The following is a 25,405-nucleotide window of genomic DNA, read 5'->3' as shown; positions in this document are numbered from 1 at the left end:
CTTTTCTTTTTTCCTAAGTTAATATTCAGATTTTGGGGGGTCGTCTTATAATCAGGGTCGTCTTATAATCGAGCAAATATGGTATATTACCTCTGAAAATTTATTGTATATAACGCAATAATCATACTAAAATAAACACATGTTCCCAGTGCGATAACCCTGGTTCTCATTACACCTCTAAAGCATTTTTTTACTTAGGAATTCAATGCACAAGAAGAAGAAAATATACTTTCCACAGGCAGGGATTTATATGATATCTTTTAATAGGTTCCAAATTTCGCACACAGTTCTAACAAAAAAGGTATATTTAGAGTGCATGCATGTAAAGACATAAATCATTTGTGTCTACCCAGTGAATTAATTCTATAGGTGATATACAACATCTGTAAATTGTTCTTAAGGACGACAAACACAGAGTAGATGTTATTTTAGGTGTTAACAAGAAAAGACAGGTATTTTTTCTTTTGTGCCTCAATTTAAAAAAAAAATCAAAATTGAAGATTAAAAATGACTTTTAATAATCAACAAATGCAACCTGGAATATTGCTTTAAAGCAGGCATGTCCAAAGTCCGGCCCGCGGGCCAATTGCGGCCCGCGTTCCGGACTGATGCGGCCCCCAAGTGAGCCACGGGACTTGGCGTCATCAGCCGGCGCAGGGAGAAGGAAAGCGCGAGATCTGGGCTTTCCTTCTCCCTTCGCCGGCACACACAGCCACACAGCGGTGGGCGCGGCTTCAGTGTTGTGCGCCGGGATCCGACAACAAACCCCGGCGCACAACAGCTGTTGCCGCGCGGATCGCAAGGGAGCAGTATCGGAGGTATTTACCGGACATCCGGCTTAAAATCACTCAAGGGAGCCGGATGTCTGGTAAAGACCTCCGATACTGCTCCCTTGCGATCCGCGCGGCAACAGCTGTTGTGCGCCGGGGTTTGTTGTCTGACCCCGCCGCACAACACTGAAGCCGCGCCCACCGCTGTCCGTGCCCTCTGAACCCCGTGCCCTCGGAAGAAGACAGAAGAACTGAAGAAGAAGAGGAGCGAAGAGCAGGAAAAGGAGCTGTAAGGAGAAAAGAGGAAAGGTAGGAAAGCATACAGTGAGAGTGGATTGGTGTATGTGTGTGGATTGGTGTATGTGTGTGGATTGGTGTATGTGTGTGGATTGGTGTATGTGTGTGGATTGGTGTATGTGTGTGGATTGGTATGTGTGTGGATTGGTATGTGTGGATTGGTGTATGTGTGGATTGGTGTATGTGTGTGGATTGGTGTATGTGTGTGGATTGGTGTATGTGTGTGGATTGGTGTATGTGTGTGGATTGGTGTATGTGTGTGGATTAGTATATGTGTGGATTGGTGTGTGTGTGGATTGGTATGCGTGTGGATTGGTGTGTGTGTGTGTGGATTGGTGTATGTGTGTGGATTGGTGTATGTGTGTGGATTGGTGTATGTGTGTGGATTGGTGTATGTGTGTGGATTGGTATGTGTGTGGATTGGTATGTGTGTGGATTGGTGTATGTGTGTGGATTGGTGTATGTGTGTGGATTGGTGTATGTGTGTGGATTGGTATGTGTGTGTGGATTGGTATGCGTGTGGATTGGTATGCGTGTGGATTGGTATGCGTGTGGATTGGTATGCGTGTGGATTGGTGTGTGTGTGGATTGGTGTATGTGTGGATTGGTGTATGTGTGTGGATTGGTGTATGTGTGTGGATTGGTATGCGTGTGGATTGGTATGCGTGTGGATTGGTATGCGTGTGGATTGGTAAATGTGTGAGAGTGATGGGTGTTATGCTGTACCATTTCCAATGTATTTTTCATTATATAATTATGCTCTAAAGTACATCATAACTCCCATCACTCTATACTGTTCCATACAGTGGCAGAGCTGGGAGACAGAGGCCTTGCACCCCCACCGCAGGACTCCTGAAAGGTAAGTGAACTTCAAAGAGGGAGAGGGTAGATAGTTAGGAGGGGTAGATAGGGAGAAGGGAGTGAGAAGGGGTAGATAGGGCAGAAGGGAGCGAGAAGGGGTAGATAAGGCAATCATACTCCTATCATGCCAAGTCTGCGAGTGCCTCCTGGAATCTGGGTATGCCTGGGCATGATAGGAATGTGATTGCTGTTAACAATTATATATATATATATATATATGTATATATATATATATATATGTATATATATATATATATATATATATGTATATATATATATATATATATATATGTATATATATATAGATATATATGTATATATATATATATATATATATATATGTATATATATATATATATATATATATATATATATAGTTATTTAATTGTTTTGTCCTATTTTGGTGTGTTACTTACTTTAAATAAGTGTTAGATTTTTTTTATGGTGTGTGTGGGGGGTCATATTCAGTTTCGGCCAGGTAGTTTTAAAGTGTGTGTGTGGGGGGGTGCCACATACAGGATCCGCCCCGGGTGCCAAATACTCTAGGTACGCGCCTGCCATCCCCTACACAATTTCTTCATCAGATGCCCTTGTGGCTGTGTGTGCCGGCGCAGGGAGAAGGAAAGCCCAAATCTTGCGATCTCGGACGTCGCTAGATTTGGGCTTTCCTTCTCTGATGAAGAAATTGTAGGCAGTGGCGGAACTACCGGGGTCGCGACTGCGACCGGGCCCTGGAGTTCTGCCAGTCGGTGGGGCCCAAGGGGTGCCGAGCGGTTGCTGAAAAAGGAGAGTGAGAAAGGGATAGATGTGGTATGCCGTTTTCAATAAACTTTGCATAAAATAGTTAATTTGCATTTCATTTTAATGGTTCAGAAAATGTCAGGCAAAATGGTCGGCCCTCGCACATGTTCACTTCATCAAATCTGGCACTCTTCGAAAAAAGTTTGGACATGCCTGCTTTAAAGTATTTAGATTACAGTAGCATGTGGGATGTCTGGACACACTCAACCCCTATTATTTCCTCAACACTCACAGGAATTCAAGATAGATCAAGTTATAACATTTTGTTTGCAACTTAAATAATAATAAAGGCAAAAGCTTAGATAGAAATTGTTCATAATGAACAAAAGTTGTTATAATTGTAATTATAACATAATGAAGCACTGCTTTTAAACAAGGCTGGCCTATCTGCCAGTTGAACATATTCACTTATATTTAGTGATTCCAGCACTGCAGTGTATTTGGGCTTTTAATATTTAGTCAGTTAGGGGAGTGTGCTGAGGAGGTTCTTTGTTTTCATTTCCTTTTTACTTTCTATTATACTTAATTATTTTCTTATCTGGATACTGCCTTCTGAAATCTTAACATAACTTTCTTACAATAATTGGTAAAAGAGCTCTATGTAAGCTCAAAGTTAAACTTAGTTAGAAAGGTATCTGAGATAACCGATTAACAATATGAACAATGTACACAAAAATTTACATAGTGTAACATGAACATTAAAAGAGGTGACTTAATTGATTTGCTTTTTCGCGTCTACATCAGACATGATATCCTCAATATGAAATAAGCATACACTTAAAATACAGACAAACATCATTAAAGGAATCTATAAAAACATGAAGGAGATATGAAGGGATTAACTGAAATAAATGGAAATACTAAAAATTAATTGGCCAAGTAAGGTTTAAATCAATTTTTTAAAAACATTATACAAATAGCATATTCTTTAAAAAAGGGAAGAAATAATAAATGAAAGGGAAAACATCATCAAAAAAATGATATAATGGTAGTTAACCCTACTGTAGAGCTTTATTGTTTCCACAGCTAGTCACTTTGATTAATGTACAGCTAAGTTTAAATAGCATTATTTATATTGTTGGTATTTAAGGCTGTTCCATTTTATGTAGGGAATTAATCAGAGTTTTGCCATTGGGCTTGTATGATAAAATGTCTAACAATTCTTCTAAAAGAAGAAAAAAAGAAAAATAAGGAAAGAAAGAAAATAAAATTCAGGCCCTGTAGACAGTCTGTGATTTAAAATGAAGGGTATTTCAGCATGGTTATTGATACTATCATCACATTAAATAATGCTTTACAATATGCATGACATTTCTACAATTAAAGCTTTTTTTTTTTTTTTTTGACAACATTGATTTAAGTATGGCGGCACACCCTGTATCTTCGTTTCTGTTATTCAATATATGGTTGCTTCTTATATGTTAATTTATTGGCAAGTTTAAAAATTACTTTTATTCCATCTGGGGCTGCTGCTGCTGGTTGACAGATGGTCCTCCGCTATTTGTCTCTGCTTCATCATCAGATACAGCTTCAAGGTGATACACCTGACGGATGGTTCGGGTAGTAAACTGAATAGGAGCACGTCTGGGAAGGATAAACACAAGAAAATAATTAATGCCTGAGGTGAACCTCCTTTCCAAGAGTCCTGAAAAGGGGATGTGTATTTATCACGGCTGACCCGTGAGCTAAAAGGCTGGTGGTTCCTAATAGCAAACGGCAACTCACACAGAAAGTCCGAGCGAGGTACAAAAGGGAGAATCCAAAATCAAAGTCAGGTCACACGCAAATGGTCGGGGCAGGCTGGTCAAAAATCACAGAAGAAGGTCTGGTACACGGGTAGATAGGAACAGGAACTTTTAGGTATAGAGGCAACAATCAGCTTATACTTGAGCACTGATTACAGAGTGAAAGGGGCTTTTATTATTTGAAATTGGCGCCAAAATGACGTCACACGTGACTCCTTCGTTGCCGGTGTCTATCGGCAGCAGGGAGGAGACGCGTCTCCATAGCAACCTGAGAGCGGGTCCTCCTCCCTGCTGGCCTCTGCCGGGGAGAGGGTGAGTAGATTTATGACAGTATTATATCCAGGTACAAATTACTGAAATAAACAGTTGCCCCTGAGCTTAGGAAAGTTATGTCATATGCTGGAGCTCAGACTCAGTCAGCATGCTGGGCCCTCTGGAGCACAAATGGAGAGGGTTTTGTAGCAGCTGGGCCCACCACAAAGTCAACCTGCAGCTTTGGCATCATGTACACTACTGCCAACAGAGACAAAAGTATGCTGAAACCACTGCAGTATTTGGCTTTGAGAAATTCGATCAGCAAATGCAGAAAATGATTTATGTTGATCTGATCAAAAGTCACTAGAAAACATTCTTAAAAAACTCTTTACTGAACTAGCTTTTGTGATACTGTGGCAACAAATGTCTGATCTTAACACTGACATACAAGAAAGGATCAATGGTGTACATCGCTGATACCTTTTCTACAGCAGATCTACACAAAATCAGACTAAAACAGACTACCAATCAGCATAAAAGAAGTAGATTAACAAAGTATAACACGCAGTTACGCTTGCAGCCCCGAAGTTTAGGGAAATACGTTGATAAATAAGGTATATTCAGGGTTTCTTGAGTTCCACTACCTGTACTAAACTTCCATTGCAATTCCTTCTAGGCCAGTTGAATTTCACAATGCATATAATTCCCCAGTGTAGATTTTTAATTTCCCATACTGACTTTTGTCAGTATCTCACTGGGCTGTTTTAGATCAGGCAACCAGGTCTGACCTGTGTATTTTTAGGACGTTCCATGTTCGGTAGGTGGAACTCCTCCTGTTTTTCCCTATATATTCCTCAACCAACAGGTGAAATTCCAAATGCTTTTTGTTTTGCGATGAAGATTTGATAGATACGCATTATTATGATTGTTTTTGACAATAACAAATGTAAGTTTTGGCTAACTTTGTGTCTTCCCTTTGACCTCTTTTTAGTCCTAACTGGAAGGTCGGTTTTTGGCACACCTCAGACTGAACAGACCCAATTCTTCCTCTGTATTGTTCCCCGAAGCCAAGGGTCAGGGTTGGAGAGATAAGCGTTGTCCAAAACAACGTGCATACCCTGACTTGGCTGCGTTTCTGGACCTCGCTGCACGTAGCAGATCTGCCCCAACTAACTGTTTGGCTGTGATATTCCTGCATATTGGGTTTCTCACCCCTAACCCTCACAAAAACATATCCACACATACCAGGACACATTCATAGACACCGCACTTAGGTAATTTAGATAGCCAGAGGTCAGCAACAATAATAATCAGTAGCAATGAAAAGTGTAGGAAGAATACAACTCAGTGCTGTTTTTTAAATCCACCGCCAGGGGTTGCCCCGCCTCCATGTACGGCGTCATCGGTGATCGTTCCCTGCCATTCCGGTACTGGAAGAGTTAAGTGGGATTTGCACGCGCGCCCAGAACTGACTGTCAACAGAGCATGAGTAGAAGCAGGAGCAGCAGTGGCGGCATCGTGCCCGGCACTCGTGGGTGCCGGGTATTCAGGTGAGTTGCTTCATTGGGGTCTTAGTTGTGGACCCTAACAGTTTTCCTCTTGGGTAGAAGCCTGGCCTGTCACTAAGGCAACAGCTGCAGTCACAGCTAAGAAACTAATATCTGAAATTGTGTGTAGATATGGCCTACCTGTCACGGTGGAATCAGATAGAGGGACTCACTTTACAGGGCAGGTATTTGCAGAGATGCTGTAAGGGTTACATATTAATAAATGCCTACATACTCCATACCACCCACAAGCATCAGGGAACCTCTAACAGGCCTTTTCTTTCCACAAGAGTTACATGGACAGTATGCTTCTTTGACAGACTATGTTATCTAGTTGCACAAACAACTGACTAATTTGCATGGCAAAGTCTTCTCCTCTTTACCAGATCCACAAGAAACAACCGGAACTCACACCCTACAACCTGGAGACTGGTTAGTGATAAGGAGATACGTGAGAAAACATCTGGAACCTTGATTTGATGGCCTATACCAGGTGATACTGACCACATCCACCTCAGTCAAGGTGGAAGGGAGGCTAAACTTCAGGTCGGTGATACAAACCTGCACCAAAAGGTGAGACCACTCGGGAAAAGGAGGATTGAAATATTTTCAAAATGCATTTGCTGTCCTGCTTGCTTTTTTGTATCCTATATTATATACAGGTACAAGAAGAACGGCAGAATAACTCCATATGGCTTCTGTATCAACAAACAGCCAAACAGCTGAACACCACCAACTGCTGGATTTCCTCCCATGTTCCAGCAAATCATAAATATATGCCATCTCAGACTCAGGAACATTTATAGGAATTGTCAGCTTACTCACTCCATCCACCATGTGTGTATGTTAATCACACAGACATATTGTAAGGTCGCATAGTCAGTCTGCTACACTTATATTTAATATGAATATGATAAGAATGCTTGTAATAAAGATAATAATTGTAATAACCTGTGTTGGTGTTCAGCCATGGAAGCACATTATGCCCCCAAGTGTGCCTGTCCCGACAGAGCAGAAGATGACCACACGTGGGATTGTGCGACTAAATGATAGTATGAGATGGTTCCAAAGTTGGCAAGGAAATCACGGTAGGATAATTCCTAGAGTCCTGAAGCAAGGATTATACTATCTGTGCGGTAACAGGGCCTACTCATGGCTTCCTATGGGCGCATAGGGAGAGTTGTACCAGACATCAGACCACACGCTAACATTAGAGCTGCGGATGTTTTAGGGAGGCGCTTTGGAGGGACCAGACATAGACATGAGAGTTATTTGCGTGGTCAGATAAAGCTTGGATGTGGTTTCCATCCTGGACAGGCCAGGGAATTGAACTAGCAAATAAGCTGAATAAATATGCGAGTATCATGGATGGGATAATAAATGAGACCACCAGTTCTATTCATGCCCTCACTGAAGAGATGGCCCAGCTCGACTGCCTGACCTTCCTGAACACTCCTCAGATCCTTGGAAGTTGGGTGGTAGACAACCCTTTTAAAGAGGACCCCACAGATGCACTACAGCAATTTGAGCACCACTCTAGGAAGAATTCAACTCCCTGAGAGTGATTTCACAGGAGGTACTAGAGCGATCCTTGAGCTGCGGTGCATCTTTGGTGAGCTACTGCCATCTTATTAGATAGATAAGAGTGTGTGAAGTGTGTGTATTCAATAAAGATGTGTGAACGCTTAGATGAAGTGGCAACTAAAAGGTAGTCAGGAATGGATGCTTGCATCCCATAACTTATCCAGCTTACCTGTATACTTTATGAAGTATGGGCTGTCTGAGGGGTCACTTTCAATAGAAAGGCTAGTTAGGAATATATATATGTGATAATATTGTCAAAAGGGCGAGAAATGTTAAATAAATTATTTAATTCTAGCATAAGACTATAAGACTTTTTGTTTTTTGCTAAAAACAAGATATATGTTTTTTGCTTGCATTCGCACAAAGAGAGAACTACACCTAAACAACTGTTCTACAAGATAAGGAGACTTGCATAACATATTCAAATTCTAATCTGCTGACTTCGTGAATTGGGTGTTAACATGTTCAGACTATAAGAAGCCCCTGTTTTTATCTTGATGGGGGTGTGCTCAGTTAACATTAAAGTGCACACACTCTGTAGGTCACTTCAGTGTACTCTTTTTGAATAAATAAATATCTCTCAATTTGGACCAGCTGTTTCACATTGAATTTTCCACAACAGTAGGTATTATAGACACATGGATATTATCTTCAAACATTTTGTACTTATTAGTAATTGTTTATTTGTAGTGATAAAATAACATTATTATGACATGATTGGTGATAATTATCTTTGTCTCCATATATTTCTACAGCAGTAATATACATGGTTAAATACACATTACTATCTTGTATTTGAGTGTAACTCTGCTTGATAAAGATGAACCCTCCTCAGTCTAGCACCTTCCAGTATTGGCAGCAATACAAAATTATCAAAGATTTGGAACTGAACATCTAACCTTTTTAGCGCCTTAAGAGCAGAGCTTTTTTTTTTTTTTTTTTTTACATTTTTCGTACCCTTCATGAGAATGGCTGTTTTAACATTTCTAGGGTGCTCATGTTTAGCGGTAATGTGCTTGTCACACCTACTCAACACCAGAGCACTCACCGCAGAGTATCTTCACCCAAAGTGCTACAAAACAGGGGTAAGCCAATCCCAAAAGTGAGGAGGCTCCTGGTATAGGTAGAAATAGATAGTAGTCCTTGAATAGGCTGGCAGACCAAAGCCAGTCAACAGATAAGCCAAGGCCATACAAGGAGCAGTTAAGCAGACAAGCCAGGGTCATACATGGGGTAGGTAAGCTACTGCCCCATGTCCTATTTGTGAGATCTTTGATGCCGACCAATTTAATTTACCCCACCAAATTGTATATTTTTGAAAACTAGACACCCCAGGGTATTTCAAATGCTGGCATTTTAACTCTTTCTATGCACATATTTGACCATATTTTAGCATTTATCAAAGCTTGCTGTAGTATTCACATTTTAAATTAGGTATGAATTTACAGCTCCTGCGATCATAGATTGCTTTCTACATGCCAGACACGTCAATTGTCGCCAACAGGATTGTAAGCTCATTTGAGCAGGGCCCTCCTCACCTGCTGTTTCTGTAAGTCAATTGTTATGTTATATACTACTTGTTATGTCCTGTCTACCCATTGTACAGCGCTATGGAATTTGATGGCGCTATATAAAACAATAAATAATGTCAAGGGGTTAATGGTCAAGGGGGATTTATATTCTTGTTTATAGTTATTTGTTTATTGCCATGTTTTCTTTGAGAAAGTGGAGGATAATGTTATATTTGGTCTGCATACCACGATTGCCCATTATATGACTAACTTCAACCTTTTTACAGCATGCAGATATTTCTTTATATCGTTATTCAATATGAAAAGTTAATATACAAGGAAGGACAAGTTAAGGTCTTACAAAGCTTTCTTTGTGCATGCAATGATGATCAACGCCTGGAGTCAAATAAATCTGGAGCCTTTATTTTGCTTTGGTTTCTAGACTAGTGTACAGACACAAAAACAAGACTGAAATCGGGAAGGGCAAAGTGGGGCTACATAGAACAAAACCTGCAGTCATGAACCAAAAGTGGGTCGTAACCTTAAATGTCTTTTAGCAAATGCGAGAAACTTGGCAAACAAAATGGGTGAGCTTGAGATATTGTTAAGTGATGAACAGTATGATTTGATCTGTATCACTGAAACGTGGTGGGATGATACGCATAGCTGGTCAGTTACTTGCTTTTTAAAACGGACATAGTAAATAGTATTAAGACAGGTGTGCATGATGGCACTAGTAATGTGGAGACACTGTGTGTGGCCTAGATAGTAAAAATAGTCCCACACTACTTGTAGGTGTATGCTACAACCCACCAAACATTAGCAATTAAGGGGAGGATCAGCTTGTCAGCGGTTGGGTAAACAGGTCAGGTAGGAGACGAGTTGCAGGGGATACCAGAGACTCAGTTTGTACCCCACAATGCATCATTAACAGAGCGAAGGTACAGGCAAAATGAAACACAGTAGGCTGAACCTTAATACGTGATGGTCTGTATTGAAGAAACTGGCAAGACAGGTAATTACAGGCTGTAAGTCTCTTGATGGGGTATTGTGGCTGGATCAAAAATTTGCTAAAAAATAGAATGTAGAGAGTTGTTGAGAATGGATGTTTCTCACACTGTACACCGTTATTAAGTGGAGTGCCTCAGGGGTCTGTCCTGGCTCCTCTTCTTTTTAATTTGTTAATTAATGATCTTCCAAGCTGTATTAAGAGCCATGTCACAGATTTTGCTGATGACCTACCTCACCCTACATTAACCTCTTTCACTATCCCGCAGTCCTCACCTCCTGTTTCTCACCCCCTTATCCACCTAGATTGTAAGTTCCTGCGGGAACAGGGCCTTCATTCCTCTTGTATCTCTATGTCAATTGCTGTATTGTACTTGTCGTTTTCTGTAACATTTCCGTCTTTGTATGGCGGCGGACAGCCATATTTAAAAGAGTTTAGGAGGTGATCAACTATCAACTTTAATGGTAGCGCTGAAATGCCTCGCGATAGCGAGGCATTCAGCAACACCGAACACCCACCCTAGGATGCTCTGTGACCGCTCCGGAGAGCCGCAGCTGCCGGTGATCTTCGCCATCTGCAAGATGGCGGCGGCCCGGGAAAAAAAACAATAAAGGTGAAAAAGTTCGCTAGACGGTCTCAGACCCTCTAGAGAACTCTGGCTCCACTTGCAGGTTGAATACAGGTACTGCATTCAACCATGCAAGTCAATGGAGCCCAGCTTTCTAATCACAGTGTGATTAGTAAAAATAAATTAAAAAATAAAATAAAATTAATAATAATTAGAAAAAAATAGTAAACAAAACAGTAAAATGTAAAAATAATTTCCCACTGATGTCACTATCAGGGGAACCTTCAAGTTGAAAAATAAATTTAATTTTTTTTTTTTTAAAAAGGCAAAAAAAATAAAATATATATATAAAAAATATATTTTTGTGAGCAAGTCCTAAAATTAGCACATTAGCTTAAAACAATTCTCGCATGGAGAGAGTTAAAATACTGGCATATTAAATGCCCATGGGGTGTCTACTTTTAAAAAAGGTATGATTTGATGGAGTAAATTGAATTGGCCGGGTTCAACAAGGTCCCAATTAACACGGGGGGAAGGGTGGCCACACATCTAATTTCCAATTAGAAAAATGCACACATACCAAATGTGGCCTTTTAGTTCCCCCCAAAAATGACAAACCCATGCATATGGGGTATCACTGTACTCAGGAGATGTTGCTGAACACATATTGGGGTGTTGTGTGACAGCGGCATATACCAGGAGCTGTAAATTCATACATAACATAGGTGTGTGGGGGAAAAATACACACAAAAGAATACTACTGCAAACTTTGAAAAAAATCTGGTGGTACAATGTGTGCATGCAAAGAGTTAAAATACCAGCATTTAAAATACCCTGGTGTGTCTAGTTTTCAAAAATATATGGTTTTGTTGGGCACACTGAAATGGCCCGGCTCAAAGATGTACCAAATAGGGCATGGGCAGTGGATCCCCAAATGCCAAAGTTCAACATTGAAAAATGCGCATGTCCCAAATGTGGCCCTTTTGCCCCCAAACAGCCAGGCAAAATCATTCATGTGAGGTATCGCTGTACTCAGGAGATGTTGCTGAACACATATTGGGGTGTTTTGTGATAGTGACATATACGAGAACCTTTTAATTCATACCTGAAGTAAAATGTGTGTGACAAAACAAATGCAAAAAAATGACTACCACAAAGTTTGACAAAGACTGGTGGTAGATATGGTACATGGAAAGAGTTAAAATACTAGCATTTGAAATACCCTGGGGTGTCTAGTTTTCAAAAATATATGACTTGATGGGGTAAATTGCATTGGCCGGCTTCAAAGATACCCGAAATGGCACATGGGGGGAAGAATTACCAGATTTGGAAAAAATGGCTTTGAAATAGCAAAACACTACCTGTACTTATTGCCCCATAATGTGTAGAAAAAAACAAAAAAACATAAAAACATTGGGTATTTCTAAACTCAGGACAAATAGTAGAATCTATTTAGCAGGTTTTTTCATTACCTTTTAGAGATGAGTAAAAGATTTTTCAACTAAAAGTTAGAAACAGTCATTTTTTTCTAAATGTTTCACCATATTTTATACTTTTTTTAATAGTAAATAATATGATACAATCAAAACAATGTCATCTAAAGAAAGCCCTTCTTGTCCTGAAAAAAACAATATATAATGTGTGTGGGTTCAGTAAACGGGAAAGAAGAAAATTACAGCTAAACACAAGCAGCGCAGAAATGGAAAGAGTTACAATACTAGCATTTTAAATAGCCAAGGGGTGTCTACTTTAAAAAAAATGAATGGTTCGATGGGGAAAATTGGAGTGGCCGGGATCAAAGATAGGGCATGGGCGCAGACTGACCAAAATGGGGGGTAAATAGCGCACTTCCCAAATGTGGCCTTTTAGCCCCCAAACACCAGACAAACCCATGCATGGATGGTATCACTGTAGTCATAAGGCGTTGCTGAACATATATTGAGGTGTTGTGTGAGCTGTACAAGGAGCTGTAAATTCACACATTACATACATACATACATACATACTTACATACATAGGCTGAAAAAAGACATGCGTCCATCAAGTTCAGCCTTTCCTATATCTGTTAATTTGTTGCTGTTGATCCAAAAGAAGGCAAAAAAAAACCCCGGCTTCGCTCTTTCCAATTTTGCACTAACCAGGGAAAAACAATTCCTTCTTGACCCCAAAATGGCAGTCAGATTTCTCCTTGGATCAATAAGCTGTTTCCCCATAATTAAAGATTATATACATTACATTTATTTATAAAGCGGCGGCCGATTCCACAACGCTGTTACATTCATTAGAACAATTTATAAACACATATAATAACACACACAATAAGAAACTGGTGCATAGGAGCAGAGCCGGCCTTAGGCGTTGTGGCGCCCTGTGCGGACTACTCCTCTGGCGCCCCTCCTCACTGCCCCTTCAAACTACCCGCCCTCTCTGCCCCTTTAAACTACCCCCCCCTCTCTGCCCCTTTAAACTACCCCCCCTCAAACTACCCCTCCCCTCTACCCCTTCAAACTACCCCTCCCCTCTGCCCCTTCAAACTACCCCCCCCTCTGCCCCTTCAAACTACCCCCCCTCTGCCCCTTCAAACTACCCCCCCCTCTGCCCCTTCAAACTACCCCCCCCCACACACACTTACCTTGTTGCCGGAGTCCTGCGGTAAGAGCGGGAGGCATCCGTCTTCTCGCTCTGCCGGCATTTCATGTTGAGCGCCGGTATAGTCCGGCGCTCAACATGAGATGCTGGCACCGCGACGGAGTCACGGACAGTAAGGGGCGCCGAGCGGTTGCCGAGAACTTCACGAGCAACCGCTCGGCGCCCCTGACCGGGACTTAGATTAAAGCATCGTTTTTTTTTTTTAAACTTTATTTAACATCAATGATGTTAAATAAAGTAAAAAAAAAACCAAAAAAAAAAACCGATGCTTTAATCTAAGTCCCGGTCAGGCGCCCCTGCAACCATGGCGCCCTGTGCGGTCGCACAGGTCGCACACCCCTAAGGCCGGCCCTGCATAGGAGAAGAGGGCCCTGCTCTTGCGACCTTACAATCTAGTCGGTGGTTGAGGGGAGTCAGACAATAGGAGAGGACTGTTTGGATGGGGATGAGTTGATCTGGTTGTGATGATGTGTTGAAGCTGTTTGTTCCGATGGCTTTGATTAGGATAATGATTGGGAGCACTGTAAAGGAATGTTGTACGCTTCCCTGAACAAGTGGGTTTTCAGAGAGGTTTTGAAAGTCGCGTACGAGACAGAAAGTCTGACGGAACGGAGAAGGGAATTCTATAGGAGGGGAGCGGCGCGGGGGGGAATTCTGAATACGGGAGTGGGAAGAGGTAACAACAGTAGAAGAAAGCCGCAGGTCATGAGAGGAGCGAAGATGGCGGGTAGGGGTGTATTTGGATAGGATAGAGATGTAAGGGGGTGCCGAGTTAGGGATAGGCATAATGCCAAGCTAGATATAGGATAAGGGCAAGTACTAAAGGAGAGTACTCAGAGGTTGGGCAGACTGGATGGGCCTTCTGGCTCTTATCTGCCGTCACTTTCTATGTTTCTATGTTTCTATGAGTTGTTGAGGGCTCTATAGGTCAGGGTTAGAAGTTTAAACTTGATTCTGAAGGGTATGGGGAGCCAATGAAGTGATTGGCATACTGGAGCAGCGGATGAGGAGCGGCGGCAGAGAAAGATTAATCTAGCTGCAGTGTTGAGGATGGATTGAAGCGGTGAAAGGCAGGAGAGGGTTAGACCGGTTAGTAGGCAGTTGAATAATCCAGGCGGGATATCACAAGGGAGTGGATTAGTAACTTGGTGGTATCTTGCGTGAGGAAAGGGTGGATTCGGGAGATGTTTTTAAGATGGAGGCGGCAGGATTTGGTGAGGGACTGGATGTGAGGGATGAAGGAGAGAGCAGAGTTGAGGGTGATACCAAGGCAGCGAACCTGGTCTGTTGGTTGGCTAGTGGAGTTATCAACAGTAATAGATATGTCAGGAAAAGTGGACATAGCAGATGGCAGGATTACCATGAGTTCGGTTTTAGAGATGTTGAACTTTAGGTAACGGGACGCCATCCATGATGCAATTCCTGATAGACAGTTAGTGAGGCGAGTTAGAAGAGAGGGGAGAAAGGTCAGGAGCAGAAATATAGAGTAGGGTGTCATCTGCATATAGGTGGTACTGGAAACCAAAGGAAGAAATAAGTTTTCCGAGGGAAGAAGTGTAGATGGAGAATAGTAGAGGCCCAAGAACTGAGCCTTGAGAAACACCAGTAGATAGTAGTAGGGGAGAGGAGCAAGTTCCAATAAATGAGACACTAAAAGTATGGTTAGAAAGGTAGGATTTAAGCCACGAAAGAGCCATGTCACGGATGCCATGAGCATGGAGGGTTTGTAGGAGAAGAGGGTGGTTGACTGTGTCGAAGGCTGCTGAGAGGTCCAAGAGAACAACCAGTGAGAATTGGCCTTTTTTTTAGCTGTCAGGAGGTCATTAGTAATGTTAGTCAGTGCAGTCTCTGTTGAATGTTGTGGACGGAAACCAGATTGTAGAGGGTCAAGTTTGACGAGAGAAAGTTTGTCAGTTGATTGTAGGTTAATCGTTCCAGCAGGTTGGAAGCTAGCGGGAGAAGTGAAACTGGACAGTAGTTTGATGGGGATGTGAGATCAAGTGAAGGTTTCTTTAGGATGGGGGAGATGATGGCATGTTTGAATGAGGATGGGAATACATCAGAGGACAAGGAGAGATTAAAGATGTGGGTTAGGCTTGGGGTAAGGACACTAGAGAGGGGTGGCAGGAGATGTGAAGGTGCAGGGTCCAGGGGACAGGTGGTGAGGTGGGAAGACAAGAGGACCTTGGAAACGTTGAGTGGTGTAACTGGGCTGAAGCAGTGAGGATGGATTGAGGTGAGGAGGGAGGTTGAGGTACCATATGATTGACACTATCATAAAATTGCCATCATCAGGGATAACATCCTCATGTTATCCCTGATGATGTCAATTTTGTTTTTGAAGTAGGTGGCAAGCTCTTGGGCAGAGAAGTTGGAGGGCAAGGGAGGTGCTGTGGGTCTGAGAAGGGTGTTAAATGTGGAGAATAGACGTTTAGGGTTAAGGGAAAGAGAGGTGATTAATTAAATGAAATATGTTTGTTTAGAGAGATGGAGGGCCGATGTATAGGAGAGGAGCATGAATTTGTAGTGAATGAAGTCTTCACACCTGAAGTACAATTTGTGTGATAAAACAATTACTACCACAAATTTTGACAAAGGCTGGTGGTAAAATGAATGCACGGAAAGGGTTAAAATACCACAATTTGAAATACCCTGGGGTGTCTAGTTTTTTAAAAAAAGATATGGTTTGATGGGGTAAATGAAATTAGCCGGCTTCAAAGATGGCCGACTTAGGACATGGGGGAAGTAAGACCAGAGTAGGAACAGTTCCAAGTAAAAAATGCACACTTCCCAAAAGACAAACCCATGCATATCACTGTATTCGGGAGATGTTGCTGAACACATATTTCGGTGTTGTTTGTATAGACCAGCAATTGCATCCCAGCTGCCATAGGCAGCTTCAGGGACAGGGGGAGAGGGTTCTTCAGTCTCCACATGAGTGTGGAGACCAGCCCCAACCCTCCCCTGCTGCCTGATCGCTCCCTGAGAGAAATCGTGGCATTTTAGGGGTTAATTTACGGTTTTGTACAGGGCTCTGCTGCTGGTGGTCTGCCAGGCAGACCAGCAACAGCAAAAACGAGCCCCCACAAGCCCTTTGATCACTCCTGTAGGCATGGAAGCCTACAGGAGTGATCAAAGAGACTCCCTGCAATTGCTGTAGACCAGCAATTGTGTCCCACCTGCCAGAAGCAGCTTCCGGGACAGTGGGAGAGGGTTCTTCGGCCTCCACATGAGTGTGGAGACCAGCCCCAACCCTCCCCTGCTGCCTGATCGAACTCATTCAATGCACTGCAGGGGTTAACATTTGTCCCCACAAGCTTGTGGGGACTAAATATCAGTCAATGATGTGCTTCAATGGAGCATCAGCATTGAAAGAGTAAAAAAAAATTATCAAAAAAAGTCCAGGGCGCTTCCAGGTCAAGTGCTGTGAGTTTAGTAAGTCGCCTGATGATGATCAGATCACTCCTGGCCAATAGGAGTGATCTGTTCATTATGGCAGCCCCTGGATGACCCTTAGAAAGAGACAGGGGTCATCTAGGGTAATTGTGGAAAAAAAAAATTTATAAAAAAAAATACATAATTATTACCTGATCACTTGTCGGTGACATTTTAAGTCACTGATTATTGATCGGTCTCGCTGGTCAATGTCAGTGGCCTAAACTTGTCACTAACAAGCCTGAAAACTGTCAAAATTACCCTAGTTGAGCACCTTCACTTGTCTACTGTTCATAAACATATACTTTTATGGGGTCATTTAAATTAGGGGGCTTCCAAAATGTTCCAAATGGGATATGGGCCCAGTAAACCAATTTCTGAAAATTCCAAATTTTAAAACTAAAATGCGCATGTTTCAGTTTTGCCCTCATAGCTACCTCAAAAAATGCATGAACCATGCATGTGAGGCCTTGTTGGAACCGGGGGATGTTGGTGAACACAATTTGGTGTTTTTTTCTGCAGTTGAACATGATACAAAATATAATATGAAATCTAAAGCAACATTGCAATATATGCAAAAAAAACCCCAAAATATAAAAATACCTCAAAATTTGGCAGCAATTGGCGATAAAATCCCTGTTTGAAAAGTGTCAAAATGACCCTAGTTGTACACATTGACTTATCTACTGTTCATAAACATATAATTTTGGGGGGATAATCAGTATCTGTGACTATTGCAGTTATTAGCCTACCATGCCAAATTTGAATAAAAATAACATTTTAAAAATGTGATGCATGCCTTGCAATATTTGCCCTATACTGGTCAAAATAGATGAAAATCTTGGCCATATTGGGTAGTTTCCAAATCAGGGCAAGTTAATGAATATATTTTGGATAATTTTTTCCCATTGGTTCAATATGTGTACAATTTCTACGTATACAAAACTATAAAAAAAAAAATCGTTTTTTTTTAATTTCCCCCCACTTTTTCCAGTTTATTTCAAACAAAACAATGTACTACCCAGCTTAATATGGTTTCAAATTAAAGTCCTACTTGTGCTGAAAAAAACAATATATGATTTGTGTGGGTGCACTAATTGATAGGAGAGAAATTACAGTTTAAGAAAGACATAGCAAAAACACAAAAACGGCTCCGGTCTTTTAGCGACACCTTAGTATCAAAATTCCGGTCCTGAAGGGATTAAACACGTTGTTGTATTTCATATGTTAAAGGAAAGTAGTTTACTATATTTTGTGATTTACACCAATCTTATATTTATAATTTAGTGCACTCAATATACCTATGTAGTAATGTTTTAAGATTAAAAGGAGAAAAACAGTAGAAGTGTATTAAAAACCCTACTCTTGCATTTACAGAGACGACAATAATCTTAATCAGCACTTTAAAAAAACACTTATCTATTCCTCCGTGATGAGTGAAGAAAAGCGCTGAGGCACTGTTTGTACATACATGATATAAAATATACCTTATATAAAATATATATTTTTTAAAAAGTATATAAAATATACCATTATTAACACATTTTCTGCCTCTTGTTTTTTCATGTCTACCAATGATTTGTCAGCTAGAAGTGTCTCTTAACTGTAAATGTTTTGGATGACCTACATTACTGTTCCACAAACCTATAGCCCTCCTAGGATTATTAATAGAATTTTCCCTGACATATTTTGCAAGAAAAGCCAGTATAACACAATGGCTTTTCCAGAACTCTTGAACCTCCAAAAAATGTTTGGTTCCACCTGGGGGAGAGTGTTGTTTTGACACATGTTTTATGTTGCATTGAAACTGCCTTTTACTTGTTTACTTTCCAAGGGTGATTAAAGATTGGGTCATAACTGTTTGGCAGGGAAATGAAATGAATTGGGGTGCATGGCTGTCTACATGGAGGGGGTACTTACCCTCCAGCAATGTTCTGACTTAAATTTCATCAATCGAAAAAACACAGGGGAATTCATTCAATTTCCTATCCTACCAAGCAGGGATGGTTCTGGACAAGGGATTAATCTATTTTAAAATATCCTGAATCCAGCACCAGCACCTAGACATCACATAACGCATCACCATGTATGTCTCTCTCTCCAGAAGTTTACCACAGAGCCCACACAATGCTAGCCTGTGCAGGAATAATAAAAAATAGACAACCTTCATGATCAATGTTCTAAATAGGTTTGTGCACCAACCAACATACATAAGACTGAGCACATGCAGTATGTTAAACTTATTTGTTCCATTATACTATAATACTGCTACTACTGTTAACATTTATAATACTGTTAATACTTTTAAATAAGCTAATAGCTTCATTCACAATCCAGATATGTATTATATTATATAGTACATATCTGGATATGTATTGTATTATATTATATAATAGATGTCACAACCGATTGGAATGAATGGGGCATATTTACTTCTGGGACCATGAAAGATGGCTGAGAGCTTAGGAACCAGTTAGTAGCCTCCTCTACATTAAGGAAATAGTGTCTCCAAGCGATTATGAAGAAGGGAACCTGCTGAGATATGTGGTTGGCTGCTGGGGTCCACTTTGTGAAACCCACTGAAAAGCCATTTACGCCTGAAGGGGTAGAGTAGAAGAAGACTTCAGGGTATGATATTGTTATTTTGCCATACTCTCCTACTAACCATTATTACAGTAAAATAGCCCCTTACATTTAAACCAAATATTTCAAATAGCCAAAGAGAGGCATTTGCCAAAAATGATTACTCTTCAAATTACAGTTTGATTATAACTAAATTGAAATACAATTACATGTTTAAGAATGAATCATATACTTGCAAAGCTATTGTGTATTAATTTAAGAAAAAAAGAAAAAAAAAATCCCAAACAGGAATAAGGTATATTACCTGTTAACAATAAAAGGCCATCCGTGGCAGCAGTAGCGTACCTAGAGGGGGCGGTCAGTAATGTCCGCCGCTAGAGGAGCACGCTCGGTTGGGGAGATCAAGGATCTCCCTCTAACCGGGTTAAAGACAATCAAGGGAGCGGGAGGTCTGTTAATGCAGACCTCCGATCCTGCTCCCGTGCGATGCGCGTGGCAACTGTTGCTATGCGTTGGGATTTTATGTCATATCCCGGCGCACAACACTGAAGCCATGCCCACCGGCTTCCGCGCTCACTGATAACAGTTATGCTGTACCACCGTCAGTGGCTGCCTCAGTATATGGTGATAGTTGTTATGCTGTACCACCGTCAGTGTGTGCCTCAGTATATGGTGATAGGTGTTATGCTGTACCCCCGTCAATGTTTGCCTCAGTATTTAATGATAACAGTTATGCTGTACCACTGTCAGTGTTTTGCCTCAGTATATAATGATAACAGTTATGCCGTACCCCTGTTGTTTGCCTAACTATAAAAGCTATGCAGTTTTAAAGTGTGTGTGGGGGGTGCCACATACAGGATCTGCCCCAGGTGCCCCTGCGTGGCAATAAAATTTCACTTTGCTTCAGTGACCACTGCTCTATTAAGGGATCTTTGTTTTTCTTTTTTTGTGATCTATGTCATGGCTTGAGGCACCGTACACAGAAGGCAATGACTACTAAACAGGAGTTGCGACACTCTATTGAATGTGTATTAATTTATAACACAGCTTACCTAAGCCTGCTTCTAAGTGTATTCACTTCTCTGTTCATGGACTCTGCTGACTCTGTGATATCTTCTAATTCCCTTTGTAGTCGTCGGCGGTTTGAATTCGCTCTTGATGCCTCCTCTTCGGCCTCCTCCAGCTGCCTTTTTAGCTGCTTCATTCTGATATGCGCTTTTTCCAGCTGTCAGAGAAGCAGTTTGTAAGGTTCACTACAATTCCCATGTACTACTAACTTATTTAGACAATTATCAGAGATGATGGAAGTTTAATACATTCACATTCCTTGTGTACTTACCGGTTAAAAGAGAAACAGTTAAACCAAAAACATTCTGCTAAATAACAAAACTGTTGGAACAGGTAAGACATGATTCTCATTAATATAATTAGACTAAGGTGATCAGATTTTTAGAATGAAATCCGAGGACATTATTTTTCAATTGGCAAATGGTAAAAAACTATTTTATACGCATATTTTCTTTGATATTCAGTGTATTTGGTATGTGTTTATGAAGTGATTGTATGATATATACGTTTCTCACTTTTATCCATGAAATAAAAAAATATACTTCTTAGAATCTTTTAGGCAGGGCTGGACTAAGAGCATCACAGGCCTGGTGCTGAGGATTTGGGGCCTTTTTATAGAAATAAATAGACATAATCTTTACTCCTCTGCATCCATGTGTACTAGATAAAGATGGCATCAGTTCTTGGCAGATAATATAGGATAGCATCTTATGTGATGGGATTGGGAGTACATCAGTACCCTAAAAGAAAATGTAGTCCCATTGATCCTTTTTAATAAAACATGCAGATTGAAATAGAGCAAATAACACAAAACCGTTACTTTTCCACTAATTTCTGGGCCTAGAATGTTTTCCTCTGAAGTGACTACAAATTCAGCAGGGTGTTTTATCTCTGGATAGGTAAAAATTAAAAAGCTCTATTTATTCCTACAGTAAATAACGTGCCAGGAAAGAGATGACTAAAAACATACACCAGGACAGGCTCTGCATCACCAACACCAAAACACACATACCAGGAAAGGCTCAGTCACACCGACACCCAAACACACCACAGGACACATTCTGCCACACCGACACCCAAACACACACACCAGGACACGTTCTGCCACACCGACACCCAAACACACACACCAGGACAGGCTCTGCCACACCAACACCCAAACACACACACCAGGACAGGTTCTGCCACACCGCCACCCAAACACACACACACCAAGACAAACTCTGCCACTCAGACACACGCACAAGGACACATTCTGCCACACCGACACCCGGACACACACACAGGACACCTTCTGCCACACCGACACCCAAACACACACACCAGGAGAGTCTCTGGCACACTGACACCCAAACACACACACACAAACCAGGACAGGTTCTGCAACATTGACACCCAAACCCACACACCAGGACAGGCTCTGCCACACTGTGTCCTACTAACCAGGCCCGATGGCTTGGGGTCAACCTCTCCTTCATCCTTCACATTCAGTCCCTTCAGTTATCTTCCTTGCACGCCGCTCCTCTTTTGCTTCCCCACTCTGTGAAATCCTCCACTGGCTCCCTATTACCTTTAGAATTAAATTTAAAATCCTGGTACTAACATACAGGGCCCTCCATAACACTGCTCCTCCATGCATTTCTGCCCTCATAAGCAAATACTCTCCTACTCGATCCTTACGTTCTTCTAATGGGCTAAGGCTCTCCTCCTCACTTATCACCTGTTCCTTTCCCCGTCTACAAGATTTCACTCAAGCTGCGACATATCTCTGGAATCTACTTCCAACGAACCTTCAGCATTCACCCTTCCTCCCAACATTCAAGAAACTCACTTCTTCAGAGAAGCATACCATCTTAGCTGCTAGAACCTCCTTGTCATTGATATAACCACCACACTACCTCTCACCTTTTCTCTGTGCCTTATATTTGTCACCCCATTCCCTCAAAATTGTTAGCTTGCGAGCAGGGCTCTCTCCACCTAATGTATCGGTTTGTCTTAGTCAGACAGGGGGTCGGGAGGGTGTTTTATCTCTGGATAAGTAAAAATTAAATAGTTCTATTTATTCCTACAGTAAGTAATGTGCCAGGAAAGAGATGACTAACTACATACACCAGGACAGGCTCAGCCACACCAACACTCAAACACACACACCAGGACACGTTCTGCCACACCGACACCCAGACACACACACCAGGACAGTCTCTGCCACAACGGCACCCAAAACACACACACCAAGACATGCTCTGCTACACCGACACCCAGACACACACAAGGACACGTTCTGCCACACCAACACCCAGACACACACACAGGACATGTTCTGTCACATAAACACACACACCAAGACAGGCTCTGCCACACCAACACTCAAACACACACACTAGAACAGGCTCTGCCACATCGACACCCAAACACACACACGCACACCAGGACAGGCTCTGCCACACTGACACCCACATCCAGTCGGGCTAAGCTACAACAATAAAAAAAAGTATTTTCCACACTGCTTTGCTATCGATCCCCCTTTTTTTGTTTTTGCCCCCTTATGTATCATGCCCAGTCAGCACTATTTGTATTTATGCCCCAGCCCGCCCCTTGCTTTAGTATTGATTTATGTAATCACCCCAGCTAGCTGCCGCACAGATAAAATGCTGCCCTGCAGTATGAGGGATGTATATCTGACTAGGCAGCATTTTATCTGGGCTGGTCAGCAATATGTAAAAGTTATGTGTTCTGGAAAACATGGCCGATGTGGTCACCTTTATACCCCCCACACCATTGTGTATTTGTCCCATTACCCATACCCCCCTTATAGATTTATGTGATGCCCCCAGCCAGCACCTCCTTGTGAATTAATGCACCCACATTTCAAAAATGCACATATAAACACAGCCCCAGCACAGATTCAGAAACATTTGAGATAGAAAAAAGGCTATATCAATTAGGGAATCCTAATACATGTGATCTCAACGTGAATCATAGTAAAATACCCAAGAGCACTTTCATTTAACTAAATAACAGTTAACGAAAAAGGTAAGTAATCTACATTGATCCACCAAGCAGTAAAAATTTACCAAAGGCAGGAGCATACCTGCTCTTTAAACTGATCAGCATTTCTTCGTTCCTCCTCTACTTGCAGAAGTATCTCCTTTAGCCTCTTCTCAGCACGTCGTACTAGCTTGTTGGACAAAACTCTTTCTCTATTAATATGTTTAAATAAAGAAACCAAAAGTTAAATGCTTTTGTCTGTTTTATTAAATGCATTTTTGTTGTTTAAAAGATGGCCTTTGGTATAAATACAAAATTATTTAGGCTCTGGCTTCCCTTGTTAACTTAACCATTAGAGTGCCAGGAACGGGGGCACATTTTCCCTGCCAAAGGCCAAGATAGCTTTCAAAATATTATACTTTAACTAGGAAAAAACCTTTTTGTTTTCTTCCCAGGAGAAGTTAAGCTATTTATAGATGCCTAGTTATGGTAAACTGTGTATCCTTTCAAAATATTGGATACATTTTGAAAAGTACAAACCCACATACAAACTTTCCCCAATTTCACACAACCCCCTATTATTCCCCTATCATCCCTCTTAAAAGCCCTCTCCCCACTTTGCAAATGTACACAATAGCTATGGTTATACATATACATAGATTGCACAAGTAGACCCTAATGGCCACAGTACATAGTATAGCACATGGATAGACACATTTGGAAGGGTTAAATTCCATAATTGCGTTAAAGACACAAATTCTAGGTAGAAAAATATGCCTGCCAGAATGTGAATAGGTTTCCATCCCTAAACACTTTTTTGAGAAAAACTCCTATCACTCTCATGAGTCATTTTTTTTAAGTTTAAAACTAAATGTTTCAATTTTTATATTTATTATTGATTGTAGATAAGGACCCCCTTAAGTAGGGATCATTTGTGGCTTCATTTATTTTCTTTACCAACATGCCTGCAAGGCGGTCTCTCAATAGATCAGCTGGCAGTGTGCAATCACGTCAATCGTCCACCATCACACACACCACAGTAACTGTTACCATGGTAGAAAGTACACTATATGACCAGGAGTATGTGGACACTTGACAATCATACTTACAGTATATGGACTTGTTGAACAACCCCCCTTTGCAGCTATAAACCCCTCCACTGTCCTCCATTTCACAAACTGGCAATGCACAATGCTTGTGCTGATGTTGCTTTCAGAGGCAGTTTGGAACCCCCATTCTAAAATTAACACTGCAGTTAAGAATGTTTTAAATTTTTTTTACTCACGTTGATTCCTGTTCTAATTGCTCTTCCAGTTGTGCAATCTTAGACTCCAGCGAGGCAATAGCAATCTTGTATTTTGATCTGATGGTGGAATCCAACTCATTTAGCTTGACTTTAAGCTCCGTATTCTGCCTCTCCATGTGCTGACGGGCATTCTCTGCCTTTTGAGAGAAACTTCTCTCTGCTGACAGCTCTGTGGTCATTGTTTCCACCTATTTAAGACACATGAATCAGTGTTGTCTAAATAGAAAAGATTATTTATATTCTGTTGAATCATTAGTTGCATGGATATGGTATCCAATCAACAGTTATATATATATGACCTAATGGCTTGGTGTAACGCTCCACCCTTCGCTGTCTGGAATTGTTTAAACTCTGTGCTGCTCATTTTCTTTATCAACCACTAGTGGCCGCCTTTGCCACTCTGAAGCACTCAGACCTAATCATGTCCA

At 41.3% G+C, this 25,405-nt stretch overlaps 1 protein-coding gene across 2 annotated transcripts in view; it reads right to left on the bottom strand.

The window, feature by feature from the left end:
- Positions 1 to 2,854: 2,854 nt before the first annotated feature.
- LOC128470678 (myosin-10-like) overlaps positions 2,855 to 25,405 on the bottom strand; it is a 211,148-nt gene continuing 188,597 nt past the window's right edge. The window contains exons 39-43 of one of the 2 annotated variants that reach the window (XM_053452577.1): positions 24,957 to 25,165; positions 23,775 to 23,883; positions 20,668 to 20,840; positions 3,505 to 4,313; positions 2,855 to 3,453 (exon numbers count right to left, since the gene is read on the bottom strand). In XM_053452577.1, the coding sequence (XP_053308552.1) occupies positions 4,181 to 4,313; positions 20,668 to 20,840; positions 23,775 to 23,883; positions 24,957 to 25,165 (624 nt within the window). In that variant the 3' untranslated portion in view covers positions 2,855 to 3,453; positions 3,505 to 4,180. Of the gene's footprint in view, positions 3,454 to 3,504; positions 4,314 to 20,663; positions 20,841 to 23,774; positions 23,884 to 24,956; positions 25,166 to 25,405 lie in introns of those variants that run through there. The other variant, XM_053452578.1, reaches the window with a different exon arrangement.

This window comes from Spea bombifrons, chromosome 12 (genome assembly GCF_027358695.1).
Source record: "Spea bombifrons isolate aSpeBom1 chromosome 12, aSpeBom1.2.pri, whole genome shotgun sequence".
Taxonomy (NCBI): domain Eukaryota; kingdom Metazoa; phylum Chordata; class Amphibia; order Anura; family Pelobatidae; genus Spea; species Spea bombifrons.
Note: the sequence above shows the minus strand (reverse complement) of the source record. Positions and strands in the feature narration are given on the sequence as shown.